General features: G+C 37.1%; 1 protein-coding gene across 9 annotated transcripts in view; it reads right to left on the bottom strand.

Annotated features, from left to right (window-relative positions):
* NETO1 (neuropilin and tolloid like 1) overlaps positions 1-19,178 on the bottom strand; it is a 128,334-nt gene that overhangs the window by 50,347 nt on the left and 58,809 nt on the right. For 8 of the 9 annotated variants that reach the window (XR_013370873.1, XM_077882518.1, XM_077882468.1 and 5 more), the window contains exons 5-6: positions 8,232-8,273; positions 7,990-8,117 (exon numbers count right to left, since the gene is read on the bottom strand). Coding sequence is in view for 7 of the 9 variants with exons in the window: in XM_077882518.1 (XP_077738644.1) it covers positions 7,990-8,117; positions 8,232-8,273 (170 nt within the window). In the remaining 2 variants the exon portion in view is untranslated. Of the gene's footprint in view, positions 1-7,989; positions 8,118-8,231; positions 8,274-19,178 lie in introns of those variants that run through there. The other variant, XR_013371087.1, reaches the window with a different exon arrangement.

Genomic DNA, 19,178 nt, shown 5'->3' with positions numbered 1-19,178 from the left:
TTCTATGAAATTTTTACTAACACCATGTGTTTCTAAAACACTGGTGTAGTGAAGTACACCTTTTTGAATTTCAAGTGTTAAACCATGTGTTGTATATGTGAGGCACTCCATCAGAGTTTGTAAGAGGACATACCTGTGAATGACTGATTGGTGAATTCTAGTTTGTTATTGATTTCATTTGTTAGCTCCCTATCAATTATTGATCAGGGCCCTATATGGCAGACTGTTCTAAGTGCTATAAATAATAATTACATAGACTAATTGGCATCTTATTATTTGCAGTAGGAAAAATCAACTGCAAAACTCCCCCAAACAAGGTCTTTCTAACATAACTCTGAAACATCAGGGAACCACAAAACAGTCTGCTGCGGATTTTGTAAGAGAAAACTGACTAAAAGTGTGTGTCCCAAGTCAGGAAATACTCATATAACCTTGAGGAAGGAGGACAACAGAGAAATATGAAAAAATGGGCAAAAATTAAGAAACAGTGGAAAGCCCTTGAGTTTCATTATGCTTTGCTTGGTGAGGTTTTCGTATATAGGCAATATGTAACATTGCAGCTGGAGCTACTCGAAAATTTCCAAACACTTCGATGCTAACTTTAACTGCCATGACTACAGACATAAAACATATGCCCTAAGAAAGTATGCCTATTCCTCACTTTCAGGTTATGTTTTATTTTATCAGAGGTTCAACTATTACTCACGTAATCCATCTGGGATTCTCTCTTCCCAACCAAATATTATGTTCCTGAAAACTATCCGGGAAATCCCAGAATGTCTCCTTTACGAAGGCAGATTTGAAAATTTCAAACCTTCCAAGTTTTCACCAACTACTTTGCTTTTCAAATTATCACATGGATTTATAAAAAGGGGATTGGGTCTTTCCAATGACCTTTGCCAGGAAGCTGAAGCAAAGGAGACCAAGCAGCTCACTCAAGGGATGTAAGCAATCAATGTGAGAGACTTAAATAGGATTAAGATACCTAACTCTTGTTCTAAAGCTCTTTTCATCACCCCATCCTGGCTGAAAATAAACAGACTGGAACCTCTATAAAAATAAAAATACTTACAAAGTCTAGGTATGCTTATTAGGCAATGTTAAATGCAACAAAAATCAAGTATGCATTTATAGTCTCAAATACAATACAATCAATCCAACAGTTTATTAGCCCTCAAAAGAATATGCAATCACAATTGTAAATATACAAAACTCCTAGTAGGAGAAAATAGTGAGTAGGGTACATAAAAAGGTCCTTTGGAATCTAATGTAAAGTAACCCCTCCCTCCAGTGTCCTTTTAAAGCTCTAAAAAACCAAACACTCTGCCCACAGAAAGTAAAACAAGTAATCATTTGACTAATTAAAGAAAGAAAGATATCCGAGAGCCTAATGTTTCCAGGTTGAGTGAGTCAGTGGCCCAACATGCGTGAAACATATTCAAAGTAGCCTCACATTGCCTGTAGAAGCCCAGCTTAAAATGCTAATTATTTATCTGCATCCTATTACTGGCAATAACTTAAGACATTACGCTAACACATGATTTCACTCAAATCTCTCAACAACAGACATGTGTTATAACCATTTTATCACGAAAAAGCCAAGATTGGAAAAAACTAAGTAACTTTTTCAAAGTGATCCAAGCCCTCAGGTTAATAAATAAGTCTTGAACTCCCATCTGCCTGGTAGGTAGTTTGCCCCTTCATACGCCCTGTGCAGACTCGTGTAATTTTTTCTTTTTAATTCTCACAGACTTATGTTCCAGAAAGAAAGTTATAATCTTAAGGAAAACCAACTGCAACAAAATAAATAAAGAAGCAAGCAAAGCCAAACTGTTTCGATTTTCCTACAGGGGCCAGGAAACATGTTGACAATCAAGATAAAAATGAGATTCACAGAAAATAAATGTGTCCCTCTGAAATAAATGACTGTCTCAAATTTTCTTAAGTTTGTTTTATAGAAGAGCACTGCTATAGTTAGAAAGTAAATTTGCATATTTAGCGCGTGGTTTCTCATTTGACAGCTCAAGAGAGCGTCCCCATTTTCCATACGAGAGGACTAATTGATGTTCTTACAATGAAGTTCAATGACCGAGGTCTAAGCACCTTCTCTATTTAAAGGCCATTCTTGGTAGACAGGATACTATTTATAGAGAAAGTGAACAATTAGTCACTAGATTTTATGTATTCACTTCTGAAGCATTCCATTATTTTTTTTTCACTTTTTAAAATCATTTAAGACAAGAAATAAAATATGCCAGTGGATATTAGCTTTACTGGGTGCAGAGCGGTTGATGCAAAAGCCAACTATCCTTAGCGAGAAGAATGATCAAGCTTCCCTACACTAGCTTTAGGATACATCATATGAAAGCCTTCCTTATATTGGGATTGAAATGATATCCGGCCAGCTTAAAGCATGTGCCATAAGATCACCACAGGGGAGAATGCCACATGAAATGGGTTTTATTTAAGGCAGAAAACCACAGAAAGCTCTTTAGTCTCTCTGCTGAGAAAAAAGGGAAAATGATAAACAGAATCATATATAACTCCAGTAAAATAGTCAGATTACAATCTCCTCTCAGTGAATCATTTTGATGCATTCTTCTTTCTAATCAATCACAAAGAGTTTGAGCTGACAAAATGATTTATTGAACAGGACCAGAGGAGCTTCAGAACACATAAGCAATTTCTGGCAGTATCTGTCTTCCAAATCGCACTAATAGAGCAGAATCCCTTTGGTGTACTTAACGCAAGTAAATTGAGCTAACAATTTACCAAGTAATATATTTACAAACAAACGTTTAATACCAACCTTTCAACCTGGTCCCTCCCCTCATGTCACAATGATATGCAGCAAACAGACATTGTTTGGGGCAATTATTTAAGATTTGCCAGAACAGTTTTCGCCATGAAAATACAAATTAAATGCACAACGGCCCAAGAAACGCTGTCCATGGTTCCAACACTACTCTCCACTTTGATAAATAAAACCACAGTCTAAAAGTGTATAGGACAGGACTTGTGTGCTTGCTGTTTTACCTATGACTGGACATGCCAGGCCTTTAGCCATGATATCCCATGAATTTGGACGGTAACAGCACCCTCTTTATTTGGAGGAGAAAACCAGAACATCATACTCTTTTCTGAAATGTCGTAATGACACACCTTACAAGAAATCCCGATGAGCATACTAAAATGATTTTCTGGCCTACATCAGTGGGGATCAAAATATTTCAAGTCCATCTCCAAAATCTGATCATAAAAACTGAGATTTCAGTTAGATACAAAGTGGAATCACGACATGTTCACTGGTGATTATCTGCTAAAAGTTTCATTTGGTTTACCCAATTTTTATTTTCATTTAGGAGATAATAAAGGCCAACTCAGTCTTTCGAACCCTAAAATTTACCATTGTAAGTGAGTTCAGTTACTACTCTTCATCTGTTGTGTTAGTTTTCTCCTTGCCTCATAACAAGTTCCCAGAAATAGAGCAGCTTTAAACAAGACCCATTTAGTATCTCTGAGTTCTGCAGGATACAAGTAACTGTGGGCTTGACTGTGTTCTCTGCTAAGGGTGTATGAGGCTGAAAACCAACCTGCTTGCATTCTAGGACCAAGGTTCCTGTTTTCTTGATGACCATTTCCCAGGGATCACTTCGATCTCCTAGAAAACATTCTTACTTCCTCTGACTTCCTCTTTTGCCTACAGCCAGAAAAAAGCCAGCTTTGGGAACACCTGGGTGGCTCAGTGGTTGAGCATCTGCCTTTGGCTCCGGTCATGATCCCGGGGTCCTGGGATGAAGTCCCACAACAGGCTCCCCGCAAGGAGCCTGCTTCTCCCTCTGCCTATGTCTCTGCCTCTTTCTCTGTCTCATGAATGAATAAATTAAATCTTAGGGAGGAAGGAAGGAAGGAAGGAAGGAAGGAAGGAAGGAAGGAAGGAAGGAAGGAAGGAAGGGAGGGAGGGAGGGAGGGAGGGAGGAAGGGAGGGAGGGAGGAAGGGAGGGAGGGAGGAAGGAAAGAAGGAAAGAGGGAAAGAAAGAGAAAGAAAAAGAAAGTCCTTTTAGAAGACTCATGTGATTAGATTAGGCTCACCTGGATAAACGTTTTTAATTAACCCAGAGCCAACTGATTGGTAATCTTAATTGCATCAGCAAAACCCCTTTTGCCAGGTAATTTAACATAATCAGTTATGTGATATTTTATATTCACAGTCCCACTGATTGGGCTGGAAATCTTGGGTGTCATCTTTAAGATTCCACCTACAATTAAGTTCATCATACAATTTACTTTAAAACAACTTCACTATAAGATATTGATCTATGATATTTGTCAAGTTTTCCTCTTTATTTAAAATGCTAATTTGATTCAAAACATTTTGAATCAAGTAACAACACATTAAAAATTAATGTGAAGTTTTAAATGATGGGCAATTACTAAAAGATAGAAATTTATTGTTCCAACACCTTAATCATGAAGTTAATCATCTTCATTTGTGCACTCTTAGAAGTCTTTGACTTATCCCTTTTCCTATCTTAACAAATTTGACAATATCCTTAAATAGTGTGTTTTTGTGACATCACACTGGACTGGGGAATCGGGAGAGAGAAATCTTGCCTTAGCTCTGTGCTAACAAACCAAATATTTGTGCAATCACTTAGCATAGACTCATCAAGGTTTGGTCATGAGAGGAGTTTAATATTATCTATGCCGAAGAATTACCTGACTTTTAAATTATTGTGCAAAATCTCTGCCAAACTTCATTTGCATTCTTCCTATGGACTCTAATTTGATTTTTGGGGAGTTTCATTATTAAAACAAAGACTAAACACTTCTTCATATTGAATCAAAAGCTTTATTTTCCCAGTTTCAAGCATTCAAATAGATCGTAGTACTTGAAACCATGAAGATTAATCCTTATCCTCCTGTTCCTCTGTCATATGACAGTCCTTTAAGTGTCTGAAGATTGCTATGCGACCATGTTCATTTTTCTAAATATACATCAGTTTTTTATTCCATGAGTTTTAACTGAATGACAGATACTTCACTTGGTATTAGGTAAACTGGGACTTATTTATTGGAATTCCATGAATAGTTACCATGATTTGATCATCCAACATTCTTTTCTGTTGGTTCTCTTCTGTACCAGATCCAGGAAAAGACATCACAACACCCTTCCTCTAGAGTCTATGCAAAGGTATCTCTATATTCTATTATTAACTCATCTAAGACTTCATTATTCTGTCTCAGCTTATTGATCTGTTAAATGAGCTAACCAGTATCAGATTTCCAACGTTCTTTCTGGCTCTAGTATGCCAAATTCTAAAAACTCTGTACTAATTACATTCTAATTAAAGGTGATTAACTGTTTTACTATTTTCTACTTGTCAAGTCCGAGAAGCAATATATATACTTGATATAAATTTTAGTAGAACCAAAAAAAAAAGTTTAATAGAACCCCAGTAAACTATTGAGCACCTGCATTGTGCAAGATGTTTCAATCCCCAGTTATCATTCAAATATTCGCCATGAGCCACTTCAAGTTTAACTTGTGCTTTGATAGTCTATTCTCATAAGTTGCTAGGAACTCTACAAAAATAGAAAGCCCACATAGACAGTCATATCCAGTTCTTGCTTTTCTCCACAGTTATTCAAAGCCACTTCCTATCCTCTAACCTTTAATTTAACGGAGAAAGCCTGTCACAATAGAGTCATCTTTGTCTAGCTCTGCAGGCGGCTTCCCCTTTGGGTCACAGAATGCCAAATTCTCTAACAGACAGGTACACTGGGTATTGTTGCTCTGGAATTGTACAAAAGACAGCCTATTTACAGCTGGAAAAAAAAAAAACGATGTGTGTTTACACTCCCATAAAAACCCTCTCTTCACCACTGTAGTGATAAAGATGCTACTTACAACAATGAGGTGGGGATCAAATGACTCCAGCTAGAAACATTTTTTTAATCTTTCATTCATAGAGTTTAAGAAAAATGACTAGCACTTGCATGTGAACCCACAGATTACGTAAGAGAGCATAATAAACTGCAATCTAGCTCCTTTATAATCCAGGGAGTGGGTTGGCTTTTATGTCACGAACAGCCTTTGATTTTTTAAAAAAAGGAATACTGTGTATTTCTTGTTAATACAATAAAAGTTTTCAAAGATTTGCAAAGATGCAAAGAGTTCTGCCAGTGGCAAAGCTGCAAGATGGAGAATGGCTCTGAATCTCTGTAGCTGGAAGTCTGGAGAAAGTATGCCACACTGCAAACTGTATGCAGACCCCAGAGACATCTCCATGGGAAAATCAAGTGATGAAAGGCAACCTGTTTCCTGAAATACAAACATCCTCAAAGATGACTCTATTTCACCCCATCTTGAATATTCATCCACCAAATTATCCTCTACTGATCTTGATTATTTCTTTTGCCTATCTACCGTCATAAGCTAGCCTCAACCATGGGGATCATTGCCACATCTCCCTCCTGAGTCTTCTGCTTGTGGTGTGCGCTCCTCTGTCCCTACTTTGCAGGGAAGAACTATTTTTCTGGAATGCAAAACTAATCACATCATTTTCTTGCTTCAACTCCTCCATATATCACTAATGCGATCACAATGAATCCAGGTTCTTTAGCCACCTACAGAGCTCTTTGGCTAAAAGACTCACCATCCACCTCCAAACTTTATTTGCCTCCATGCTTTTATTTGGTCACATTCAATTACTTAATTCCTAAAAAAGCTCACTGTCTTCTGATTTGATGACCCAGATGCTACTCCTTCTACCTAGAGAGCCCTTCTCTAGTCTACCTAACACAATGTTGTTTCTCATTAAGATTCAGTGGACATCCTGGCTGAATTTGATTCCACATTTGTCTTACTTTCGCAGGTGTATGCAGACTTCTCCCTCTCTCTACTACACCTTATGAACATCTTAATGTTCATGTCTCATTCCTTGGATTATTTTGTTACATATTTGTCTAAGACTTAAACTGGAAACATGAAGACAAGGGATAACATGCTTTCTTCATCTCTCCAACATGTTTGAGGATTTACAGAGCCACTAAGTCTAATTAAATAATAAACTCTTTCAATCTCAAAAATAGTCAACAACAAACCTAATTAATCAATACTGCTTGATTGAAACTGTATAGCTGAGGAATGACAATAAGGGGAGAGGGATAAGCAAATGAGCAAGACTCCCCACCTATGACAGTGACTGACACAAAATCATCCCCAGTATTTCTTAAAATATCAATAAGAGGATAAATATGGTTGTTCTAAAGAACTAGTTCCAAAGTAGTGGCCTGAGTCTGAATCTGACCCGTAATATATTTAGTTTAATAAGGTAAATTTACAATTTCAAAAATTTATTGCCAGCATTTAAACATCAAGGTGATCAACATAAAATCTAGACCCCTAGATGAGAAGATTGGGAGACTTGGTCATTTTAGACCAGTACTTTTTCATAACAATAATTTTTTAAAAAAAGCTTAATAGGCAGTGAAGTCCTGCTGGCTTCTTTGCATGGGCCAAGCTCTCCTAGGTCCTGTTCACCACTGTCCCCCAGTCTTATCACAAGATATTTTATATGCCAGAGATACATGATTTTGCAAGACCTGGACAATTTCTTCCAAAGATACAATATAGTTTGAAAACTGAGCAAACTACAGATTCTGACAGTGAGGGCATACGTGTAATTATACTTAGACCCATGGCTTACGCATAGCACTTTGATCCATTTTCCAGAAAGAGGGAGTCACAGTAGGGTCTCTTGTCCAGGTGATCAAGTGATATCTTCCAAACACCTTCTCCATATTATTTATGACATCAAAACTTCCTTTGATGAGGCAAGACAAATTGCATTTCAAACCCAAATAAAGTAAAAGCTTCTGATTGCACTCTGAAACCCACTAAGCATGTTCAGTCTGTTCAAAGCAGTGCATGCTCCAGACAGTTCCCAAGCTGACTGTCAAATCTGTTTTCACCTTAAGACTGACCTTGGATCGTGGAGGTGCCCGGATGTACCACTTGCAATCCACGGCCTCGCTCGCAGAGGCTTTGCCTTCCTTCATAATTTGTATAGATTCCACGATTCCTTCAGGACCGCCCATCTCAAACTCACATGCTACATAACGAAATGCCAAACAAACATACAAAAATGGAGCTTGAATAATAAACCAAAAGTATATTCCAGAGCAGAAAACAAAGACCTCTGAACATTATGGAGTATTTTACCAACCTGGTAACGGTTTCAAAACTCCAAGGTCCTTAAAGTCAGGATCTTAAAAATTGAGAAAAAGATAATTAGTCTTATTCTGCATTTATTACTTAAAATGATGGTGAGTACAATACCATTAAATTATTCAGGAACCTGCCAAAAAATATATTAAGAGAAATTAAGTGGATAAATAAAAAACTGATAATGGTAAGACTGAAATGTTAATTTATAAAAAAGAATTATTACCATAGGGTTTTTATCAATACAAAGGAAGCCATTTTTAAAAACCTTCCAATGCCACTCTTCATCTAGTCATCAAATGTAGATATTAACTCCTTATCTCTAAATCCTTAATCGGACACTAAATGTTTTTGTAAAATGTATCCACAGGTAATTCAAGCTTTGTGTAAACTTCTGTCTATGACATATATCATCATTTGATCTGATTTAATGGATTCTGTAGATTGATGAAACACAATTTTCTTTACTGAACTCCCAGAAGTACAACTTTAGGCTGTGAAACTGAGGGCTTCTCTCCCCAGGCAGGATGTACTATCCTGTTTCCATCAGATCTTCTTCCCTAATGTATTATTCCATGCTGGCTTCCAAAGTATTCCCCAGTATTCACTGTGCCCTCTCAACGCCAAGTCCTGCCCTTGGCTTCCCTCTCACCTGCCCCAGGTCCGGGCAGGTGTCCTTCTCTGCTCATGTACTTGGGGGAAGTTTGACTTATCATGAGCCTCAGAAGCATCCTAATTATTATAAGCCAAAAATGGTGGGCTTGTTTCCATTTCCTGAAGTTGATTTTGAGTTAGGTATGCAACCAGTGGAATGTTAACAGTGAGCCGGCTGGAAGACTTCTGAGGAAGTTTTCTTCAATAAAAAAAGAGAAACAAAGACTATATAGTTTTCTGGCTCACACTATGGTCTGGTTTGTATGGGGTGTCTTTGGGATCCAGCACAGTGGTCAGCTTACGATGTTGACAGGAGCTAACGTGAGGAGATGCTAATTCTCAAGGCTGAGCAGAATAGAAACCTAGAGAAGGTGAATCCCTATGGACCTCACACAGCATCGTATTCTACTCTGTAGTCACACTTCTTTCTCCCTTTTGCTTTTTGAAACAATGTACATCCTTATAATTTCAGGTATTTTGAATTGGATTTTCTTTTACTTATAAATAAAGGGGATTAATGGCTCTGATTTCTCTTGGAGACACCTGGCACCCAATTTAAAAAGATGACTGTGAAATTTAATTTCTTTTTACTACTAAAGTATTGGCTGTACATTAAAAATCTTATAAAGCTAGAAATATGTTGAGAGACACTGATAAACAAGAGTCTAGGGCTGAAATATGAAAGGGTAGCACTCTCAGGAGACCATTATTTCTGGATATCAAGACTGTGTGTGCATAGATATCTGTGTGTATCCTAGTGCACTTCTTTGTATGGCTGTGTGCTTGGAAACACAAAGCCTGTGGCTGCAGACTGACTGTATCACTGTATTTATTTTCATTACATGTTTTTTTCGAATTTTGTTGAACAGTAATGTGTACTGATACACTGAAATTAAAAGGCCTGGACCAGCCAGGCCCAGTTTAGTTGGGTCAACTATTTAGATGCACTTTATTATAGAACACAATTATAATGTGGTGATACATTTGGGAATCAAGATGCAAATATCCTTGTATAATTATTTTGAAAATAGTCCTTTTACCTTTTGGAAGAAGGAAGGAAGGGAGGTAGGCAGGATGAAAGGAAAGAGGGAAGGAAAGAAAAAGAAAAAGAGAGAAGGAAAGAGGGAAAGAGGGAGATAGAACACCTGTACACAATTTCCATAAAGATGCAGAAATGAGGACAAAATAGTTAATTTGGATCAGGATACCCCCAAGTAGATTTTTTGCCTTCATCTAAGTTAATGTATATTTGGTTATTCTTTTAGAAAAAGTGCATAAAGATATTTTTTAAATTATTTATTTGAGAGGGAAAGAGAACGAGTGTGTGCACAAACATGAAGGTGTAGAGGGAGAGGCAGAGGGAGAGAGCATCTCAAGCAGACATGGTGAGCATGGAGCCTGACATGTGCCTCAATCTCATGACCCTGCGATCACTATCTGAGCTGAAATCAACACTCAGACGCTTAACCTACTGAACCACCCAGGTATCCCTCAAAAAAATGTATATTTAATACTTAACATGTACAATAAAAGGACTATGTTTTGTACAGAATTACTCAAATTGGTTGTCACCATTAAGCAGTTATATTAGTAGTGAAGAGACCTAATATTTTCCCTACTTTATAGCAAGCTTGCCCACTTCAGTTATCCAGATTCTTTATTATTCAGTATATCCTTTTAACTATTTTGCATAATGTTTAATAATAGTTCTTGGTGATTAGGGACACTTGGGTGGCTCAGTGGTTGAGCATCTGCCTTCAGCTCAGGTTGTGATCCTGGGGTCCTGGGATCTAGTCCTGCATCAGGCTCCCTATGCCTATGTCTCTGCCTCTCTCTGTGTCTCTCATGAATAAATAAATAACATCTTTAAATAATAATAATAATAATAATAATAATAATAATAATAATCCTTAGTGATTAGAATGTTTCAAGCCTTGCATGGCTGATCCTTCGATTCTTGTGAAAATGTAGTTGGTATTCCATTTTCTGGTTTGAAGGGTAACATTTGTCATTTTTGCAACTCATGCTAGTCAATGCTGAGAGAAATGCCAATTCTGGGAATTGAAAATTTATTTTTGTCTTTGTATTAATGGTGAGAGTGCTTATGGTTAAGAAAAGGGGGAGGGGGAGGGAGAAAAAAACTTTAGGAAACAATTGTTTCTGTACTTCCATTTGAATTCGCCACCAGGAATATCATAGTCACAATAATCAGTGGACCCTATGATTTGCAAAATAGGCAGAAAAAAAAGCAACACAATAACTTGTTAAAGCAGCCTATACCGAATTTAAGAACACTAAGATTGGTTTTTCTGTTCGGGGGCAATAATAAGAATTACTATGCAGGAGAATGGCGATGCCAGACTTAGGAAGTCACCTCCTGCTCTAGACTCCCCAAAACTGTTCTCCACTAGCACTTCGAATAAACTGTTAAAAATAGAAATCAAATTGTAATATTCACCTGGCTTTTCATTGCCTGTAGAATAAAACTACAGCTCTTTTTAAGAGACTGTCATTCTGTGTGTGTTCTTGTCCCTGTGTGTTCTGTGTTCTGCCCCCCGCCCAATGAATCACAGGCTCTCGACTTCACGGTCTCCTCTGAAACACGCCCCCCCTCCCTGTTTCTCCAGATGTGAGGCTGCCCACCCCCACCCCCAGGACATCTGTACCGTCTTCCCCACATGTCTTTGCACAGCTGGATCTCCTTCTTCAGCTCCTGATGGGGGCACTGTCTTCTCCAAAAGGCCCTTCTGGATGAGCCTCTCCGAAGTAGCACTACCTCTCACTCCCTCTTCTCCTGTCATGGTTTCTTTTATCAAAATTCACTTACTGTTTTACTATCTATTTACTTTCTTATTGGCCATTGAGTCCCACCAGACTTTAAGGAAGCACACTCTACAGGGGACTTTGGTCTGTTGCTCCTCTCTCTCCAGGGCCTAGCATCCCACTGGAATATACAGTGGGTACATCATAGGTATTATTGAATTTAGCATATTTCTCTAGCTACAAAAAATACAATAACCAAGAATTAACTTCAGTTACGTTAAATTACAGAGATTTTAGATTTTTTTTGTGTTCCCAAAAGGTCAAACTATGTTCATGATACCACTAAAATGCTCTTTTCACATTCTCAGTTTCTCAGGAATGTATTGCAGAGTTTCCAGATCCTACATGATATTTGATGACACTATCACTATTGTGGTTACTAAAATATTGGCTTCTGTTTTCAAGAATATTCTAAGGTGGTGGATTTAGGGTATAAATGATGTACCTTTTCACAGATTAATCCAGCCTTTTCTCAACAATGTTATTGGACATTTATTGGCTCACTTCAATTTTCCCTGCTATAATCTCTGTAACCACACTTTTGTCCAAGACACTGCTACTATGAAATCTAGAATTATGTCTTGAACTTACAGGGAAGCACAACTAGAATTTAGGACATTTTCTGTCTTATTTTATAATTACATATACATATATAAAATATTTTACTTTTTTCTAATTTTAAAAATTCTACCTAAATGTATATTATGAAATTCAATTTCCTCTGAAATAATAGAAATATATCTGTAATATTTCTTCCTGTGCAGGGGAGGCATTTGTCGGAGATGAAGGAGACTCAAAGGCTCACTTTCTCCATCACCCTTACACGGTCTAGGTCTAAATCTGGAAAAAAGGATAACACTAATATTCCAAGGAGGTCTCTTACTCATCATGAAAAGGAGAAATTTACTCCAAATACAACAGAAAGGCTGTATGTAAAAAATGAAAATATGAAAAAAGCAATCATTCCAAAAAAAAAAAAAAGCAATCATTCCTTCAGTTTTATAGATGTTAATAGTTTGTTTTCTTGTGATTTAGGCAAACAAATATTTTCTAGTGATTTCACTGTGATGGATCGATTGCAAAGATATTTTAAGATAAATAATTGTTTAAAAAAGTATTGGATATTTCAAATGTAGACATAATTAGCTCCTTAGAAGCTAAAATCTCTTACTATACTTTTGAAACTAAAAATGCTAAAGTCACTGAGGCATCTTATGAAACAAGTTATTATCCTGCTTTGGCTGGAGAAGCACACACAAGAGATGACAGCCTAACAAAACAACGAACTAATGCACGGCTGCCATTCAAGAGTATCTACCGGATGAATAGTCAGGAAAAAAAAGGGCGGCGGCGGGGGGGGGGGGGATTCTGCTGCTTTTCAACCATATAGTAACTTGCTTACTTGCTGATTTAAAGTTCTAGCTTTAAACAAGAAGAAGGAGTTAATATCTTGTCTACAGAATTTTACTTTTCTATAACAGATGTACAGAGATGATTGAATTTGCTTCTTTTGCTTGAGTTCATCCAGTGTCAGCATGAACCAATCACCAAAGACCTTTTTCTAAGTAAAATGCTCAGCAACAAATGTGAGCAATGCTGAAATACTCAAATTTTTGGAGAACTTTTGAATGTTATGAGTTATGCTGGAACATCTGTGTTGACATTTGCATTGACGGTGCAAAAGCAACGGTAAATAAACTGCTGATGCCTTAGCACGATTCAAGACAATGGCACCAGACCATGGCCATCGGTATTCATTGTATAATTCATCCCCATGCATTTGTGAGGATAAAGAACTATTTTATTTTAAAAAGTCTCCTGGATGAAAAATTGCTGCTTTTTTAAAATCTAAAATTTTGAGTACATGTCTTTTCTGCAGAATGAACACTGTGAATCTGTTGACTTTAAAGAAAACAACTGACAATATTTGCTGCCAATGATAAAATTCAAGCTTCAAGTAAAGAAAACCATATCCATCCCTGTGTATCTGACAGCTATTCAATATTTAGAGCATTTTTAAATGTGATTGTTGATTAAATGAACCAGGATGATTTTTGATGTTCAACGATGAAATGGGTCAACATGGAAGATCGCCTAACAGTGATCCAAGAACTGTCAAAGAGTAATGCATAACATTAAAAAGTCATGCATGGGTAAAAAAAGCCATAGGTAGATGTTAATGAGCAGAAGAGAAAAACTTCACTGATAAAATTTCACATTCCTCACTGCAACCAATTTTTAAGAAACTATGACTTTGGGAGGCCTGGGTGGCTCAGCAGTTGAGCGTCTGCCCTGGACTCCCTCCTGGAGACCCAGGATCGAGTCCCATATTGGGCTCCCCACACAAAGGCTGGTTCTCCCTCTGCCTATGTCTCTGCCTCTCTCTCTCTCTCTCTCTCTCTCTCTCTGTGTGTGTGTCTCTCATGAATAAATAAATAGAATCTTTAAAAAAAAACACTTTTTTAGGTTTGAGGTAGTATCCATCTGAAAAGGCTATGGAAAATACTCTTCCCTTTTTCAACTATGTATCTCTATGAGGCAGAATTTTCTTCATTTACTTCATAAAAATACATTGTAACACATTTAATGAAGAAGATGTGAGAATCTAGTTATCTTCTAATAAGCCAAACATTGAATAGATTTCTAAAAATGTAAAAGAGTGTGATTCTTCTATTCCTTTAATATTTATAAATTAATATTTTAATATCAATCATGCCTTTAAAATATGTTTTTAGGTTAACATATAATTAATTTATTAGTATAATTTTTCTATTTATTAACAACTACTTAAAATGTTGCTGGCTTGAATGTCTAATACAATAAGTATTGATTAATATAGCCATATAAGCACTTTGAGGTCTTCAATATTTCCTAAGGCAGGACAAAATATTGCAGAATTTCCACCTTAGCCAGCCCCACCTTTGTATCATAGATAAATATCTTCTTCCAACAAAATTCAAAGTTGCAGTTTATTAATTCAGGACTGTGCAGTGCATTAGTTTCATTTTCAAAAATTTTCACAATGCTAGGCATACTGTTAATGGACTTTTAGTAAATTAATGTTTATCTGATCAGACAATAACTGAATCAAATCGGAGGCATCTTCGTTTTACAAATGAACAAAATGGAGGCTCAATTACTTTAGAAAAATGCGACTTGTTTTGACCTAAAACCTAAACAGCTTTATAGCTAACTTAAAACATTGAACTGATCATTAAATATATCTGAAACTTATTTTCAATCAAAACTGTTGTTGGTCTAGGCTTTTTACAGCTCACATATGCCATTATATCACAAAACACAGTGGTATTCCTTGAACAACAGTTGATAGGAAAACATAATTGCCTGACCTGGCCATGTAACCATAACTACAAAACCCTCTGATTATAAAACTCAACCTCAATACATGGATATGTTTGCAAGGCACAGCTCAACTACCCGTCAGGCTAGTCTTAAAGAATGTTAATATCTCCCTCAAACTTCCACAATCTCACACATCCTGAATCATGCTATTAGCTACATAATGTCTTCACCTCTCTTGTCCATTTATTTTGGAAAGTCCTGTAATATCTGTGGGCATATTTTTATTCAGTTAGCTCTTGCATGGAAACTAACTGCCATTCCAATGGCCACGTCGCTGTCTCCATTCTTCTCTCCTCACCTGTAATCCACCTCAACGTTGGCTCCCTGCTTCCTACTAAGATTGAAAACCACTGATCAGTTAACTGAACTTAAGAGGCCATTTTAAAAAATAATTGCAACAAATCCTGACAGCATAGTACTGAAATAGCTTGCATCATCATATTATCTGATTTATTCACTCTTGTCTAGAAGCAACATTGCTCTAACATAAAATTCATAGTATAATATTTTAAACCTTTTTAGGGGAACTGTTATCTATAAGCATAAGATTGGCAATTACAGCTTCACATAGAGTTTCTCTTTCTCAGGGTTTTAAATTTGGCATCGAGTTTACATATCATGACTTCTGGTTTCACATAAAATTGACTCATATATGGATTTTAGAAATCAAAACTTAAAGAATTTGAAGGAAGTCTGCAAACCCTTTAAAATATTATTGATATTTGCATGGCTTGTACAGATGTTCCGTTTCCTTGTTTTATTTATTTGGCTGTAATATAAAAAGTTTTCTCAAGATGCTCATATTCACATGTTTAAATAAACTGAAGAAGCATAATTCTTTCTTATAAAACATATGCAAACAATCTGGATTTTGCTTGTGCTCACATTAAACAGGCTTTTACAGTGTTTGTTTTTGATAGACAGTCACAAGACAATGGTATTATTCTATAGAGAAAATAGGCATTTACCATTCAGAATAAAGAGAAAATTTGTGGAAAGAAAGGAAGAAAAAATCATCAGAAGACCAAGAGTGTTAAAGACAATTTTTAAAAAGCCTAGATAGTCCGAGACACCTAGGTGGCTCAGTGGTTGCGCCTCTGTCTTCAGTTCAGGGCGTGATCCCAGGGTCCGGGATCAAGTTCCACATTGGGCTCCTTGCAGGGAGCCTCACTTCTCCCTCTGCCTGTGTCTCTGCCTCTCTCTCTCTCTCTCTCTCTCTCTCTCTCTGTATCTCTCATGAATAAATAAATAAAATCTTTTTTTTATAAAGTCTACATAGTCCAAAGTTGGATTTTAGTGTTTACATATTGAATGCAAAGAAAACCAGGGAAGTTCTTAATTGATTATTAGCAACTCCCTGCCTCCTGCACACTTCTCTCAGAAGCCCTTATTCATTCATCCAGTGAAACACATCCTAAATAATAGGAATCCTCAGATAAACAAGTCCATCTTTTGAACCATCTTTTTTTCATAGAACTGGTTTAGTAAGACATTTCTTGCTGGCACAGCTGGAATGCCAACCCTGTCAACGAATGGACACTTCCAATGCTCTCTTCTTCCCCTCAACAACTTCACATACACTGCTTTCCCAACATCCAGCAATGTTTACCTATATACACAAGGGAAACATGCTTCCAGTTATAGAATGAATAAGTCACAGGAATAAAAGGCACTGCATTGGGGATAGAGTGAATGAGATCGTAATAACATTGTGTGGTGACAGAGGGTAGCAACACTGAAGGTAAGCATAGCATAGTGTGTACAGAAGTTGAGTCCAATAGTGTACCCATAAAACTAATGTAGCTTTGTGTGTCAACTACACTCAAATAAAAGAATTTTTTTTGAAGTGTTATTTCATAGAAATCAGGGAGAGGCAAAACTGACCATAAAAAGTTTCATCGATCGGGATCCCTGGGTGGCGCAGCGGTTTGGCGCCTGCCTTTGGCCCAGGGCGCGATCCTGGAGACCCGGGATCGAATCCCACGTCGGGCTCCTGGTGCATGGAGCCTGCTTCTCCCTCTGCCTATGTCTCTGCCTCTCTCTCTCTGTGTGACTATCATAAATAAATAAAAATTAAAAAAAAAGTTTCATCGATCAAAGAAAGACAATTATCACATGACCTCTCTCATATGTGGAATTTAAGAAACAAAACAGAGGATCATGGGGGAAGGGAGGGAAAAATTAAACAAGATAAAATTAGAGAGGGAGACAAACCATAAGAGACTCTTAATCCCAGGAAACAAACTGAGGGTTGCTGGAGGAGAAGGGAGTGAGGGGATGGGGTTAACTAGGTGATGGACATTAAAGAGGGTATGTGATATGCTGAGCACTGGGTATTTTATAAGATTGCTGAATCACTGACCCTTACCTCTGAAACCAATAATACATTATATGTTAATTAACTTAATTTAAACTTTAAAAACTCTTAAAAAAATAGAATAGAGCAAATATCATGGCATGTAGTATGGGGCTTGCATCTGAGGTTTCATACCTAGAAGAGAGAGAGAATGACATCATGAGGGTGAAATGAGAGTCTGGACCTCAGCCAGCAAGTGTGGCACTCAGCTACATAGGTGCTCCCCACACTGACATGCCAATTGAAAGTGGGGCTGGCACCTCAAGTTGTGTGTATGTGTACATGCATGTGTGTGTGCATGCGCACACGTGTGCGAGAGCATGCTCGGGGTTGGCATTATTCTCACATCAACTTCTTTTTACTCCACTGTGTCACTGTTGCTAAACAAACTGTCATTGAAAATGCAAAACAGATACAAGAAAAAGTTATGTTTTCCTAATTTTATTTAAAAATATAAGTGCAAATATCACAAGGAAGCTTTGTACCTTACAGCTAACTAACTATACTATGGACATAATAAAGCTGTACAAGCCACGCAAATGTAGCTTCAAGACAACATCTTTCATGCTTCCAGTGGATTTGATGAGCCTAAGCCGGTTCTAAATAGAGCTGGAATGGCCCCTAATTGGAGATTGTGGGGGCGTCCTCTGTTGGTGCCCTTGGCAAGGACACTAGAGTTTTTATGCCAGGCACTAGCAGTGCACATGGGGAAGTGGAGCCATGATGGGATTGGAAAAAATGAGCAAATGCAAAATGCCAAGTTTTGTTCCTACCAGTAGGCTGTTGTGGATGCATATGTGATGCATCTCTTGATAAATCCTGGAAATGCACATGGAATAATCTGAAGAGGATGCATTTCTGCCCACCTGGATGAAGAGTTGAAGTTACCATGTCTGTCTTTAAAAGTGTGTCCTTACTTTAACTCACAACTCTCATCTTCTTGGACTAAGGTCAGAATCATTGAACTCTAGCCATCCTTCCAATCCACAAAATCCAGCCACATGCTTTTTATAAAAGCCATGTATGTGCAATGCATACTGATGTGAATGATTGAGATTAAAAGGACACAAAATGATATTCCCGTCAAGCAATTAAAAAAATGAAAAAAAAAGCCCTCTGAAACAGTATTATGCTAAATAAAATGGCCCTAAAAGCAAAATCAAAATATACATCAAAAAGGAGGTCAAATATTAATTTCATAAAGAAGAATTCACCAGAAAGATTTAATGATGCTAAACCTGTGTTATATAGCAACAATTATTGACAGAATTCTACCTTCTAAGGTATTAATCGCCTCCTTTCTAAAAAAATTAGGATTAAAAATACCAACTGGGCTTGGTACCAAGCAGAGAACTTATGAAAATAAGTTAGATAATGGAGAGGATTAAGATTTCTTAAAATATAAAGCGCTATATAAACTATCCCATCCATATTTAGATGGGAATTTTAGCTCCTGGATACAAAATATCTAAAATATTGTTTTAAAAATATACCTAAAATATTTTCGTTGCTCTAAAACCATTATTTACAAACCAAACCGCATTGTTGTAACCTCACTATCTATTCTGCATATTGCACTTATTTCCTTTTTTAAAAAAAGATTTTATTTATTTATTTATTTATTTATTTATTTATTTATTCATGAGAGACACACACACACACACACACAGAGACACAGACACACACAGGGAGAAGCAGGCTCCATGCAGGGAGACATGGGACTCGATCCCAGGACTCCAGGATCATGCCCTG

Source organism: Canis aureus, chromosome 1, assembly GCF_053574225.1.
Source record: "Canis aureus isolate CA01 chromosome 1, VMU_Caureus_v.1.0, whole genome shotgun sequence".
In the NCBI taxonomy this organism is placed as follows: Eukaryota; Metazoa; Chordata; class Mammalia; order Carnivora; family Canidae; genus Canis; species Canis aureus.
The sequence above is the reverse complement of the archived record's forward strand: the minus strand, read 5'-3'. Positions and strand labels throughout refer to the sequence as shown.